Below are 14,318 nucleotides of genomic sequence, written 5' to 3'. Positions count from 1 at the left end.
TGTACTCCACACACTAAACTCCACATACCCCGTCTCATCTCCAGGCTTTTTATTTTTAATGTTCTGTTTTAAAACATTCGGTTATGAAAAGGTATAAATCCGAACTTTTCACCTGGAATAGCTCATTTAAGGTTCCCAATCAGACCTTAAAACCACTGCTGTACCTTTGAGGGATCCTTTACACTGTTTGTACCTTGATACCTTTATTTCTTACAGTACACAAAACCTTAACACTGGCCGATTTCATCAGCCAATATTGGTCATGCTCTAGGTCATACTGTAGTATGTCTTGGAGTAACTTTCTATAGCGACCCAACAGCTTTTATTTCTTTTTCACCTTCATTTCTTTCACCTTCATCTTCATTTCCGCCAGACGAGCAGCAGACAGCATGAATAGCAGAAATCAAACAAAAGAAGCCTATGTCTGCCCTTGCCAAGTTAAGATAGAAGAGAATACAATGAATTGAAAAGCCCTGACAAATCTGCTGCGCTATTTATCAGATCACATAGACTCCAGTTCCATTCATCACCTTGTTACCTACAGAACACAACATTCTGGGGACGTGTGATCCCACCCATCCATCAGTGGACCTCCAGTCACTGTCTATAAACAAACATCTATCACATGCCATACGACATAATTCCAAATAAGACGTGTATGGCTTTATAAATGATTCTGTATGAGCTTATGGCTGTTAAGCCACAGCGCTGACCTCAACAATTCGACGTGCTGAAATCACTGTATCTCTTTCAGTGGCCTGTGTAGTCACTGGAAGGGCAAACAGCATCTGAATGCAGGCCACAGCATTATGGCTAAATTATTGATTTGAGGGAATGAAACTAGGGCTTGATAAGCACTAGTAAGTGGAGAAGGTGTCAAGGTGAGAACTCGCTTTGTGCTGTGTATGAACATTTTTAGCACTCCTCTGTGGTCAGAGCTGAGCTGTGTGTGTGTGTGTGTGTGTGTGAGTGAGCATTGTCCTGGACTTGTTGGCTAGCAAGCCCATTTTGCAGGACCATTTGAAAAGAGCACGCAAGTCCCAGTGGCTATTTCTCTGAATAAATTGCCTGCTTTGCAACACCTCCACTGTCAGCAGAAAAGGCTTGTAAATAATTCCAGTGTGTCCACTTGCAGGCAAGCAGGACCCATGATAAATGTGTGGAGGGTCAGGGACTAAGAGCAGTATAGCACCTGTTAGTTAAGGTTTGGGTTTGTGTGTGTGTGTGTGTGTGTGTGTGTGTACATGCTTATGTGAATATTTTTAAACTTTTAAAACTCAGAGACTGTACTATTCTAATGAATTAATCCCAATGATCAATTATATTAATTCTGATAAAGTCTTTACATGATTAATAAATAATTAAAACAGTGAGTTATCCAACACATTAGCATTTACATTCAATTCATGTTCTGTACTGATGGACTCAAGTCAGTACTACTGTTTTTTTGTTTTGTTTTTTTGCTTGTTTAGATAAAAAGAAAAGACAAAATGTGGGAAAAACAATTAACAACTATGCCACAAGCAATCAATTACTGAATCAGAATCAGAATCAGATTTATTGGCCAAGTATGTTAACACTGCCAAAAAAAAACTGCCAATCAATCTTGTCTGCAGTTCTGAGGGTTTCACCCCCAGTGTGGCAGCAGGTGGGTAACCAGCGCAGTGTGGGTGAGAGCAGGACAACACAAGAGTGTTGAGCTATCCCGCAAATTAATCAATAGTTGAAATAAAATGATAAACACTTAATATTTAGTATGTCGCTGTTGTCGGGAAAAAAAAATACTCTACATACTCTAATTTTAATGGAACCCAATGGAACCACTGCAGTGGTTGACAAATGAGCCCCTGAACTATTAATCAGCTGAAATCTTGTATCAAACAAGAACAGGAAAACATTTCACTTTCTAAACTACAGCAGTGTCTCCTCAGGTCCCATACACTTACAGAGTGTTGTTAAAAGAAGAGGTAATGAAACACAGTGGTAACTGGTAAATCTTTTTGGAACATGTTGCTGGCATCAATTTATAGTTTTCAAAAAACAAAACAGTTTCAGTATTTGATATGTTGCCTTTGTACTATTTTAAATGGAATATAGGTTTACATTATTTGCACATCATTGCAATTTATTTTGATTTATGTTTCAGAGTGTCCCAACATTTTTAGAAATGGGGTTCTATATCACAAGATAACAAATTTTGTTTTCTTGAGATCTCATGATATACATGTCATTATCATGACATACTGTTCTCTCAGTTAAGTAATGTTAATAATGTTGTGATAATGACATGTATAACTTAATCTTGGGAATGAGAAAACAAATGAAAATAAATCTAAACATAGTAAACAACAAATCCATGCAAAATCCAAGGCAGGAATTCTGTACCTATAAAGGTCAAGTAATGTTTATTTCACTCCTTAAAAAGCTCCTCATGGTAATGAAGGTTTGTTGTGACAGTAACATACTTCACACATTTTACAAACTGAGAGATAGAATAATCATGTTTAAAGCATATTTAACCTCCTTAACTTCTTGGAACCACCGGTGGTTTCAAAATGCGCTTTGTCATATTCTTTACTTCATAACTTCAATATTTCATAAGCTTCATTCAGAAAGTGGGTGTCATATGAGAGCCGTAACTGTCTTCTTTACAGTCAAATAAATGGGTAATGTAATTTTAAAACTTTATAATAACAGAAGCGAAAGAAGCTTTCAAATTTTTTTCTACCCATTTTTCCACAAATCTGAGCTATAAACTAGATCTTAGATGACGTCTCTTCAGTGATCTGCTCCATAAAAATTACTCTTATAAAAATACAAAGAGCACGTAAGATTTTTGGCTTTCAGCAGTAAATTGTAAGCATACTGTATAGCAATATGTTTATGATCATAAAACATATTTTCTGTTCATTTGAGGGAAGCTTTTACAAAAAAAATACATTTCATGCAGTTACTGAATAATTTGCCTTACGATTTGGGCAAGTAAATTCAGATGGAAAAACTGAAATATCCCTACAAGCCCAAGGACAGTACTTTTGAGTTTACATATGTCCTTTGTAACTGGCTTTATAACAGAGTGGTTAAGTCATTTGTACACATAGGAGCTTGGCTCAGTACTACTCTAATGTTAGATATGGCTCCTAATACTACATTCCCACTAATCAAATTATGGCACTTGTGCTTCACATGTCTCACGTTATCTGCTCTGTTATCATAGCTCTTAACAAAGTGCTCACTGTGGAACTTTAATTGTAATTATGATGAAAATGCACTGCCACTGGCCTCATCCATGTTCTGTTTTGAGCATGCTAGTAAATGCTAATGAAATATCTCATTTTGTACTTACAAGTGCAATTATGGTAATGATTAAAAGTTCACAGTCGAAATTTCTTTGTTTGTTTAAATGAATTATTTGTTATCGTCTTTGTTATCACCAGAGAAAAATGTGGTCTACGGGTAACATATGATGAAGGCGGGATCGTCATCCCTCACAGAAAGGCAAAGCTTTGATCTTTAGCCAAAGGAGCAACTCAGGCCTAGCTGGCCTTCTTTTCACCCTGCATATGCTGCAAGCTCAAGTTCAAATGTCTTTATGAATTAGCATATAATTAAAAAGATCAAAGTAATCATGCACACAGCTGAGACTGTCCGTTAGTGTAACAATATGAACTTAAGCCTAATAATGTTAGCCAGTTAAGTTTATCCAAAAAGAATAAAAAAAGGACGAGATTAAACAAAGCTGAACTATATGCATCAGAACATAATTCGCACCTTCATTACCATCGTGTCATGAATAAATTTATACAAGCGCTGTGTCAAGAGACTCCACGTTCAGAAGCAAGCAAGGTGTGAAATCACAGTACAACATTACCAAGTGCAATGAGATAGGACAAGGGCTCTCTCTCTTTCTCTCTCTCTCTCTCTCTTTCTCTCTTTCTCTCTCTCTTTCTCTCTCTCTCTCTCTCTGTCTCTCTCTTTGTCTAACTCTGTCTCTCTCTCCATCTGTCTGTCTGTCTCTCTCTCTCTGTATGTCTCTCTCGCTCTTTCTTTCTTTGTATCTCTCTCTCTCTCTCTCTCGCTCTCTTTCTCTTTGTATTTGTCTCTCTCTCTCTCTGTCTCTCTTTCTCTCTGACTCTCTCTCTCTCTCTCTCCATCTGTCTGTCTCTCTCTCTCTCCATCTGTCTGTCTGTCTCTCTCTCTCTGTATGTCTGTCTGTCTCTCTCGCTCTCTTTCTTTCTTTGTATCTCTCTCTCTCTCTCTCTCTCTCTCTCTCTCTCTTGCACACTTGCAAATATCTGTATTACTATCCATTAGGGTTTGAGGGGGAAAAATGTATTCTTAGATGCATTGCGATGAGGATGTGGATGATTCTGAATCTATCCACAAATGTCAAAAATTGATTTTCTAAATTTTTATTTATAATGATGTTGATGGAACACAAGAGGCTGTTCAGTGCCCGGACAGTCTGTGGCGGCATATAATAAAAAACACAACTGGATGAGCGAGAAATCCGACCAGCACCCTCTGCATTAAAAGCCAGGTTAGGTCAGGAGTCACAACCCAAATGTGAAGAAGAGACCTTTTGTCCTTTCAACAAAAATCAGACCACCTTTGGAGCCACAAGGTGTCCAGTGTGTCTCAGTATGTGATATCTACCATGTCCTAGTATAGCCTAAAAAATATACAAACGAAAAACGCAGATATACTTTGCTTTGCTTTAAGCTCTAGCTATTTTCCTCCCATCTCCACCAGAAAACCTTTCCTCAAAAGTTGAATAGTTTCTTTTTAAATGTCTCTCAACATTCGACTGTTTTATGGGACTGAAGTCGCTTCTCATTCACCAGCTTCTTGTTAGAATTTTCCTGCTCCACCTTAAATTCTGCCTGAGGCGCCAAATGTAAATGTAGCACTATTTAAGGTGGAACGGGAAAATTCGAAAGAGAAAGAGAATTCATCTTCACAACTTTTTAGTGTTTGACAGTCTCTCATTGCAGGTTTAATGTTCCTGGAAACCAACTGTGCTGCTTATAAATGCAAATAAGTCCATTTGTCTCCAAATGTTCGTCTTACATCTCTCTTTGCCTTTTCGTAGCTACTAGCTGGGCGAGACTGCATTCTGCACACCAGTGCTCAGACATTGAGAACTTGGGCTTTCATGCTATATTGCACATATCCCAAGATATTTTACTGACACAACCCCCCACTCTCTACCATGAGACCAAATCCCAAGTTATGAAATGAAAAAAATGAGAAGGACGGCTGTAACGTGCTGTGCGGACACTCATTACTACTGGATCTTATTTCACCGTAACTGCATTTTATCACAGATAAAAGATATTGGAAGTAAATTCATTATGAATCATTACAAATACTTTGCTTTAAATGTCCATACACAGTGAGAAAAAAACTAAATTCTGTATAAATATAAAATTCTGTTCAAAATAAAATATTTTAATTCAAATTTGCTAGTAACCAACACTAAATACATTTTTCATCATAGTGTCTTCATTGGTATGAAGTAAGAGTTTTGCCTATATAATGATTTGAGTTTTCTTTTTTCACATTTTTTTCAAAAGCACATGTTGAAAACCCTTTATGGCCAATGAAGAAAGTGTGTATTTCTGCTATTTGATTTTTTCTATGTTAATATTGCATTTAATTAACATGTATCAAATCAAAATATACACGTCTTCATTTATTTGTCCTAACTTTTCAAAATTGTAAACCTTTCTGTTGTGTATTTCCAAGTTTTAATAAAACCTGGAATCAAACAACAAGATCAATCAGAGTGGTCTCAGACTTTTGGACCCCGCCGTATATGTCAGTGTCTGTGAAGTGCACTTACAAAGGAACATGGGGAAAATTGATAATGAAATAAATAATAAAATAATGTCATAGTGGGCAGTTTACCCAGTTACTATATGTTGATTTTGATGTTTAAAGTTTCTGTAAAACTGGTCAAAAACCTGTCTGTTATAAAACAGGCCATTATCATACAGGGGTAGCATTTGGGGATTGCCCAATGCCTGGTCCCTCACCTGACCCTCTATCTCCACAGGCGAACACCTTATGACATCACTGGGTATTGTTACTGTAAGACAGACTGCTGTCAAATCTCATATATGATCTGCTTAGCTAGAAGGTCAAAATGTCCAGAGGCCATTTGATTATGTTCATGTATTTAGATATCTACCATACAGTTTATGTCATTTTCCTTGTAAAAACAATTGCCAAGATTTCATAATCTGAGCCAGAATGCTTTTACTTCTGTGCCTTTAGACCTGTTTCCATCCTTTTTATGCACTATATATACCTTCATATGCACAAAATTACATGGACACCTGACCATTACACCTATATGATCTTGCTGGACATCTAATTCCAAAACAATGGACATACATTAGAATTGATACCCCTTTGGCTCTATAACAGTGTCCAGTTTTCTGGGGAGGCTTTCCACAGGATTTCTGAGTGTGTCTTCAGAAATTTATCAAAAGAGGATTTGTGAGGTCAGGCACAAGGCCTGGCTTGCAACTGACAGTCTAGTTCATCTCAAAGTTGTGAACAGCCTGATGCCTGCTCCCTCACTTGACCCTCTATCTCCACAGGCAAACACCCTATGACATCACTAGGTATCGTTACTGCAAGACAGACTGCTATCAGATCTCAAATATCATGCTCTTTCAGGATTTTTCCAGGAGTGGAGCGAGAAGCGATAAAATCAAACAGCATCGATTAGGCAGCCGCTCTGCTTGTAGAGCCCGAGATGAATCCGTTGGAAGGGCTGCGTTAATAAACATGGGGCTCTCTTGCTGAGCCTCAGCCAAGCGCACTCGACAGGGCCCGATAATTTCAGTTCCGTCACTCACGCTGACTGACAACCTCCACGCTGGCTAGCTTTTATCTGCACCCCCTCTTCTCATTCCACATGATACATGGATAGATAGAGAGACTCAGAGCTGTCAGTGCGCAGAGGAGAAAGATCCGGAATATTACAGTCCTACACGCTCAACAGAGGTAAATAAGGCTGTATACACTGCTTCAGTTACTGGGGCTGTGAAGACCAGACATATTGCACTATAATGCTTTATACAATAGCATAATGCCAGTGTTTCCTAAATGTAGTCTTGCATGTATTATTTTGCTGCTTCAGAATGCATGACTAATTAAAAACCTATTCATGAGTTTGTCTTAGAAGTCTAGAGTCATTACTGTCATTTTGAACTATTATTCCATCATTCTATTTTTAATAGTAGCTCAAAATGACAATTATGGACTAGACAATGTAATTAGTAGACTAGACTATGTAATTATTTATATAACTACATATTCACATTTATAGTAATGTAAATATACAGCTAAATATGTAATTACATAAACCAACATACAACTACATGAATATAAATATGTAATTACATGATTAAAAATGTAATTACAAAGTTACATACATGGTTACATACTACACAGTTGAGTAATTACATGATCTAGTCAATTTTATGCATTCAAAAGAGTATTTTATTCCAAGCTGAAAGCCTGTTTTTTTCTTAGAAGCCTGACTTTCTCTGATGTTTTTTGCTAAAGCTAAAAGAATAAAACACTTAAATTATGCATGTTGCTGGCAAAAGTACTTTTGACTGATTGCAGTGAATAAATTAGGTTAATCACAACTTAAGTGGCAGTCCTTAGAGAAGAAAAGAGCAGTCAAGTTTATTAAGAACGGTCTGGAAAAAGGAACATATTTTTGAAAACGGTAACTGAATTGGTTTATAAATTAAGTGATATAGCCATTTTCTAAAAGTTATATGAACAGCATCATATAAAACATCTCCTAAGCACAAGGAAATCAAAAACATCAAAACAACCACTCAACAAAAACACTGAACTATCTTGTTCATATATGATCAAAGGTCAAAATGTCCAGAGCCCATTTGATTATGTTCATGTATTTAGATATCTACCATACAGTTTATGCCATTTTCCTTGTAAAAACAAATGCCCAGAATGCTACTATATGGCCAATGTACTATATGGCCAAAAGTATGTGGACACCTGACCATCACAACTATATGAGCTTGTTAAACATCTAATTTCAAAACAGTGGACATCAATATAGAATTGATCCCCCTTTGGCTCTATAACAGCATCCAGTTTTCTGAGTGTGTCTTCGGAAATTTATCAAAAGAGGATTTGTGAGGTCAGGCACAAGGCCTGGCTTGCAACTGACATTCTAGTTCATCCCAAAGTGCTCAGTGTGGTTGACTGGAGGTCACTGGAGTTCCTCCACATCAAACTCATCAAACTGTGTCTTTTTGGAGCCTGGCTTTGTGCACAGGGGCTCATTTATGATGGAACAGCAAAGTATCTTCCCCAAACTGCTGCCTTTCTTTGGAACTAAGCCCAAACCTTGATAAACAGCCCCAGGCCATTACAAACTTCACTGTTGACATTATGCAATACAGTAAGCAGTGTTATCCTGGCATCAGTCAATCTCAGATTTGTCCAACAGAACACATTTGGACTGCTCCACAGTCCAGTCATGGCTCGCTTTACATCACTCCAGCCAATGCTCAGCATGCACATGATACTAGGCTTTTGTGCAGCTGATTGGCCAAGGAAAACCAATTCATTAGGTTCCCAACATACACTTCTTGTACTGGCATTGTTTCCAGAGGCAGTTTGGAACTCTAGTGAGCCATGCAACACAACATATCACAGCTGACTGAACAAAACCTTGTATCCCCAAAATGACAACTTTACAGGAAAAGGACAAAACCTACTTTACTTTTAATGTTATGTTACACACAATGTAAAAGACAACAGGCATTTTCAAATCATGTCAAAAACTGAAAAATGACAAAAATGGAGATACAAGGTTTTCTAACAAAAACAGCAATACACAACTTTTAGAGGATAGACTCTGCTTTGTGAGTTTGCATAGTTTACCACTTTGTGGCTCCTAGACACTACCATTTCTCAATAATACCACATACAATTAACTGAGGCATTTACAAGGGCAGAAATTTCTTGAACCGACTTGTAGCAAAAATGGTATCTTATGACAGTGCCACATCTAACATCACTTAATCGCCAATACAACATATTCTGTTCACAGTGTGGATCTAAGATTGGATATGCTTTATTTTATACACTTGCTGCGATAGATGTGGCTGAAATACCTAAACTCAGTAATTAGGTGAGGCATCCACATACTGTATGCATAGTGTATGTGATAAAATTGGGTATGGTAGAGTAGAAAGATGCCCACTTGAGGCACTCCAGTAGAAAACATGGAAAACAATGCACTACGGAGTGAGATTTGTGTCTTCTAATGAAATGCGGCATAAAACAGAAGAGCGGCTATTCATTGTTTCACTGTCTAGCAAAGGGATGAGAAACAATACATCCAATAGCACAGCATGAAGAGAGTTTGTTTACAATTAGACTATTGATCTCCTTTTGGGCTTTTGAGGTTGCCATAGGCATCACGTTTTTCATGTTTCTGGTAGCAGAATCGACCACATCTTTAATTTCCTAGTTTTGTATACGTTCCAGGATGGTCATTGTTCATCCAGGAGCTAGTTTTGATCTTTAATTTCTTTCACAGTCTGTCTGGCTTTCTGATGTAGAGAGACTGTGTAGGTTGACATCAATCAATTTAGATGTAAACAGCTTCATTGGGGCTTTTCTCTAATACATTTCACAGTGCATGCAAACTCAACGGCACCACAACCATGCCACAGCACAAGACACGCAATCAGCAGCATAAACATTGATTAAGAATGTGTTCAGCTCACATTAATGTAAATTTATGCACGCTGATGAGCACATTTTAAATGGCACGACGAGTTGGAATCAATTAAAGAGCCGGACCCTGAGGAGTATCACTGCACTAAATGAAACTAATAATGACCAAGCTCCCTTCCAGAATCAATAGGGCCTCAAAGGCAAAAAAGCAGGGGTGAGGATTTGAGTAAGGGTGCAATTTTTATGGCTGATTCAAGTTTTGATATCTTGAAAAGATCTTTAAATGCAACAATTTGTCTCTACATACGAAAATCAGAACTGCCCAGGCTGTGGTCATCTCATTTTGTGGTTATTTATGGATGAAAAAACTGGTCAGTAACCAAGTGAGACAGGAGAAATATTCAGGACTTTGAACTTTAGTGTTGGCAAAGTCTTTTGAGAGTACCGTGGACAGCAAAGATCCTTGACCAAATCTAATCTTATTTTGGACATTTTCTAGAGCAGGAGTGCTCAGTCCTGGTCCTGGAGATCTACCACCCCGCAGACTTTAGCTGCACTCCTAATCTAACACATCTGATCCAGGTAATCAAGGTCTTCATTAATACTGAAGTCAAGTTGGATCTGAACTCTCCAGGGAAGTAGATCTCCAAGACCAGGATTGAGCTCTCGTGTTCTAGAGGAAGCAATTCATTGGAGAAGCCCATTATTAACATGCAGTTGATGGTAAAAGAAGAAGACAACCAGCTACAATATATAATGATGGATATAATCAGAGTCATGAACCAGCAATTCAGAAGCATTCCACCGGCCACTGTGGCTTCATCTAGTGACAGCAGATGGGCGTGACTTAATGAGGCAAATTCTGACGGAAAACATGACAAATACTGAGATATTCAACATACATTTTTTAATTCCTACATTTCGATGTTCCATTTGTATCAAAATGTTTCACATATTCCTACATCATTTTTCATGATGATTCATGAAGTCTGTGAGCTCATTCAGAATTTGGATCAGTAAGTGTGTATCATTGATCTGTTTAACCCTTTTGAACTGGCTGTCTCACTGGTGAGATGAAACACTGTATAGTCTTTAAAGTGTCACTGCTCTTCAGTAGTGTTTAGCCTGCTAAAATTTGAGAAACAGAGCTGAAAATAAAAGCCTAAGTTTGTCATTTGTTTGTCATTGTCGTTTGTTTACTTCCAGTGTAAATGTATAGAAAACACGCTAACCTTTTTCATGCATTTGGCACGATGCTTGTTCAATTGTTTTAATTATAAATCAGTGTAAATTGACTCTCTTTATTCATGGCATGTCATCATATATAAATGTAGTGTACATTTTGCATTTGATTGGCTTTCGTCAGTGAGCCAGAGCCTATCAGAGTATGTGATCTGGAGACGTAAAAGGCAGGGTTGGCACATTCACGCACCACACCAGAAAATGGGTACACAGATTGGTTTTGGTTAGCTTGTCTCAGCCAGTTGGAATTTCTGATTAAGAGAAAGTTGTGGTGGGAGAGTCTTTAGGCAACACTGAGAGAGAAGAAAAAGAAAAGCAAGAAAAGCCACCTGAAAAATAAAAAACAAACAGAAATACAACAAATCTGGCTAAGGGAATATTTTTTTAGACAAACGAGGTTTTAGAACTGCAGTTCCAGCAAAGAACAACGCACAGTGTAATGACTCGTCACAGCCCGAATCAACGTCATGATGCAGATGGTACACACTGTGTAAAGCATACAAAAAACTGCCCCTGCAAACCGACACCTTGCACATTTGTAACTGTGGACAGAAAAAGCCAAAAGTACTTTTATATATAAGCAATGCTCCAATAGAAATGCAGGATGACAAAAAAGGGCATAACAAACAGAAAACAAAAAGTAGTAAAAACTTCAAATAACATGCATTTTAAGTAAAAGGGTTTTGTGCAGGTTTTTGTCTTGTTGTTAATAAAAACTGTAAAAAAACTGCTCACTTTTGTGCTACTGTGCTTTTATGGACTCATTCACAAACACAGTGTGTAGAAATTGTGCAAAACTTTATGGTTCTGTCTAAAAATACAAAACAAGAAAGTACAAAACTTAAAAGTATGCCAAGGTGGAAATGTGTCAACAACAAAACATGTAACAATAAACCATGACCTACATTCATATTCATGTGTTTATTTGCTAATACGGTTGGTTTGAGACATAAAGTGAAAAAAGTATCATCCTTTGTTAGATAATGTTCTTTACTTATCAATAAATGTAATAAATACAAGGAATAAAATAAAACCAGATCACCATCACCTAGATTTGAGAGTAGTCTTACCTTCTGTTGGCCTGGACTCTCCGCTCTCCTTTCTTCCATGTTATTCTGGGCTTGGGTGAAGCTCGCGGTCTGCACTCCAGAGAAATGTCTTTGCCCATTGTCGCGATGATGGTCACTGTGTTAGTGTTGAACATGGGCGCTGATGCTGGAAAAAAACAGGAAAGTACACTTAGTTCACACATTCGTACAGAAAAAGCCAGCGTTCTTTAATGCTTTAAAGCTAAACATATTGTTTAGCACTGCCACAATTACATAATCACCTGTGGCTTGTCTTCACTAAGTACTAAGTATCAGCAGATAGAAAGACAATCAGACAATTTGGCCACTTTAGGGTTGTATTGCATTCAGTAGCCAAAAAACTACAATTAATTTGTTAAAGCCAATTATTTATCTGGCATTTAACTATCAGCTAAAAGTTAATCATTGTGGCAGGCATGTAATATAATATAATATAATATAATATATAATATAATATAATATAATATAATATAATATAATATAATATATAGCAGTGATGCAGGCTCTTTACTGGTCTGTTGTGGTAAAGAAAGAGCTGAGCCATAAGGCAAGGCTCTCGATTTACTGGTCGATCTACGTTCCCACCCTCACCTATGGTCATGAGCTTTGGGTAATGACCGAAAGAACAAGATCGCGAATACAAGCGGCCAAAATGTGTTTCCTCCGCAGGGTGTCTGGACTCTCCCTTAGAGATAGGGTGAGAAGTTCGGTCATCCAGGAGGGACTCAGAGTAGAGCCACTGCTTCTCCACGTCGAGAGGAGCCAGCTGAGGTGGTTTGGGCATCTGGTTAGGACGCCTCCTGGACGCCTCCCTTGGGAGGTGTCACTGGCAAGTCCACCCGGGAGGAGACCCCGGGGAAGACCCAGGACATGGTGGCGTGACTATATCACCCAGCTGGCCTGGGAACGCCTCGGAATCCCCCCCCAGGGAGCTAGTGGAAGTGGCTGGGGAAAGGGAGGTCTGGGCCTCATTGCTTAGGATGCTGCCCCCGTGACCCGAACCCCGGAGAAGCGGAAGATGATGGATGGATGGATGGATGGATGGATAATATAATATATAAAACAAATTTTGTTAACAAACAAAAAGTTGTTATGTAAACAAAAGTCATATGCAAAAGTTTGGGCACCCTTTCACAAAGTTTTGTTGATTTTCTTACTGTTCATTTGCTGAATTTAACATAAACATAAAACTTTGCTTGTACAAAAGAGACATTTTACTTTTATGCTTTAACATATTTTTTTTCAAATATGTTAAAGTGTCCGTCCTGCAATGAACAGGCAACCTGGCCAGGGTGCTTCCTACCTTCTGCTCAATGACTGCTGGGATAGGCTCCAGCACCCCCTGTAACCCATTTACATTTAAAGCATTCAGCAGACGTTCTTATCCAGAGCGACTTATAAAAAGTGCTTTGTCTACCCAGAGAAAGTATCATTGCTAGTTACAAATAGGTTAGAGTGAAAGCTCATCCTGAGCTCAGATACTAGCTCAAAAGGATAAAGGGCTTAAATAATGTGTGTGTATTAAACTCAGTAAATAAACAGAAATGGTGCTCTCGCATGTACAGAAAAATATTTAAGTTTATTTTCTATAGAGGCTATTAATGTGTTAACTAATTTGCACTCAGAAAAACAATAAAACAGGGAATTTTGACTAGCTTGTTCAAACATTTGGACACAACGAAAAAACAAAGAAATGAAAAATTTTAGATGATGTCCAGAATGGAAAGCAGAGCTTTAAATGATTATGCAAAGACTAAAAAAGCTGCATAACTGTCAACTCATCCACCTCGGACTGCATTTCCCAGAACCCCTTGCTCCCCCACAAGACTCAGGACTCACCAAGATCCATCTATCAGTCTCTCTGGACTTCCAATCACGTTCACCTCTTCACGTGTATTCAAGCTGTCAGTTCCTATTTATGACCTGTTTTATGTTTTTGACTCCACTCTTCGCCTTGTCCTTTTGCTCGGCTGTGGATCTTCAGGTTTTTGAACTTGTCTTTTTGGTTTTTGGTTTTCTGCTCCTTTGTAAATAAATCTTATAAAACTAGCCATGTCTGCGAGTATCTGATTCCATCTGTAAATGTTACAAGACTCAAGTTATAATAAAATTGAACATCCAGAATGTCTCATATTTACAAAGCGGCTTTATAAGAAAAATAACTTGACAAAAATTATAAGGCTACGTTCACGTTACCAGGTTGAGGTGGCACAAATCCGATTTTTTGCCCAAATGTGACTCAGA

General features: G+C 38.0%; 1 protein-coding gene across 3 annotated transcripts in view; it reads right to left on the bottom strand.

Moving 5' to 3' along the window:
• cntn5 (contactin 5) overlaps positions 1 to 14,318 on the bottom strand; it is a 356,151-nt gene that overhangs the window by 65,229 nt on the left and 276,604 nt on the right. For all 3 annotated transcript variants that reach the window (XM_017701954.2, XM_017701955.2, XM_037540216.1), the window contains one exon: positions 12,057 to 12,201. In XM_017701954.2, coding sequence (XP_017557443.1) covers positions 12,057 to 12,201 — 145 coding nt within the window. The remainder of the gene's footprint in view (positions 1 to 12,056; positions 12,202 to 14,318) is intronic.

The sequence above is a fragment of the Pygocentrus nattereri genome, chromosome 7, assembly GCF_015220715.1.
Source record: "Pygocentrus nattereri isolate fPygNat1 chromosome 7, fPygNat1.pri, whole genome shotgun sequence".
NCBI classification, from domain to species: Eukaryota; Metazoa; Chordata; class Actinopteri; order Characiformes; family Serrasalmidae; genus Pygocentrus; species Pygocentrus nattereri.
This window is presented reverse-complemented; position numbering and strand designations above follow the sequence as displayed.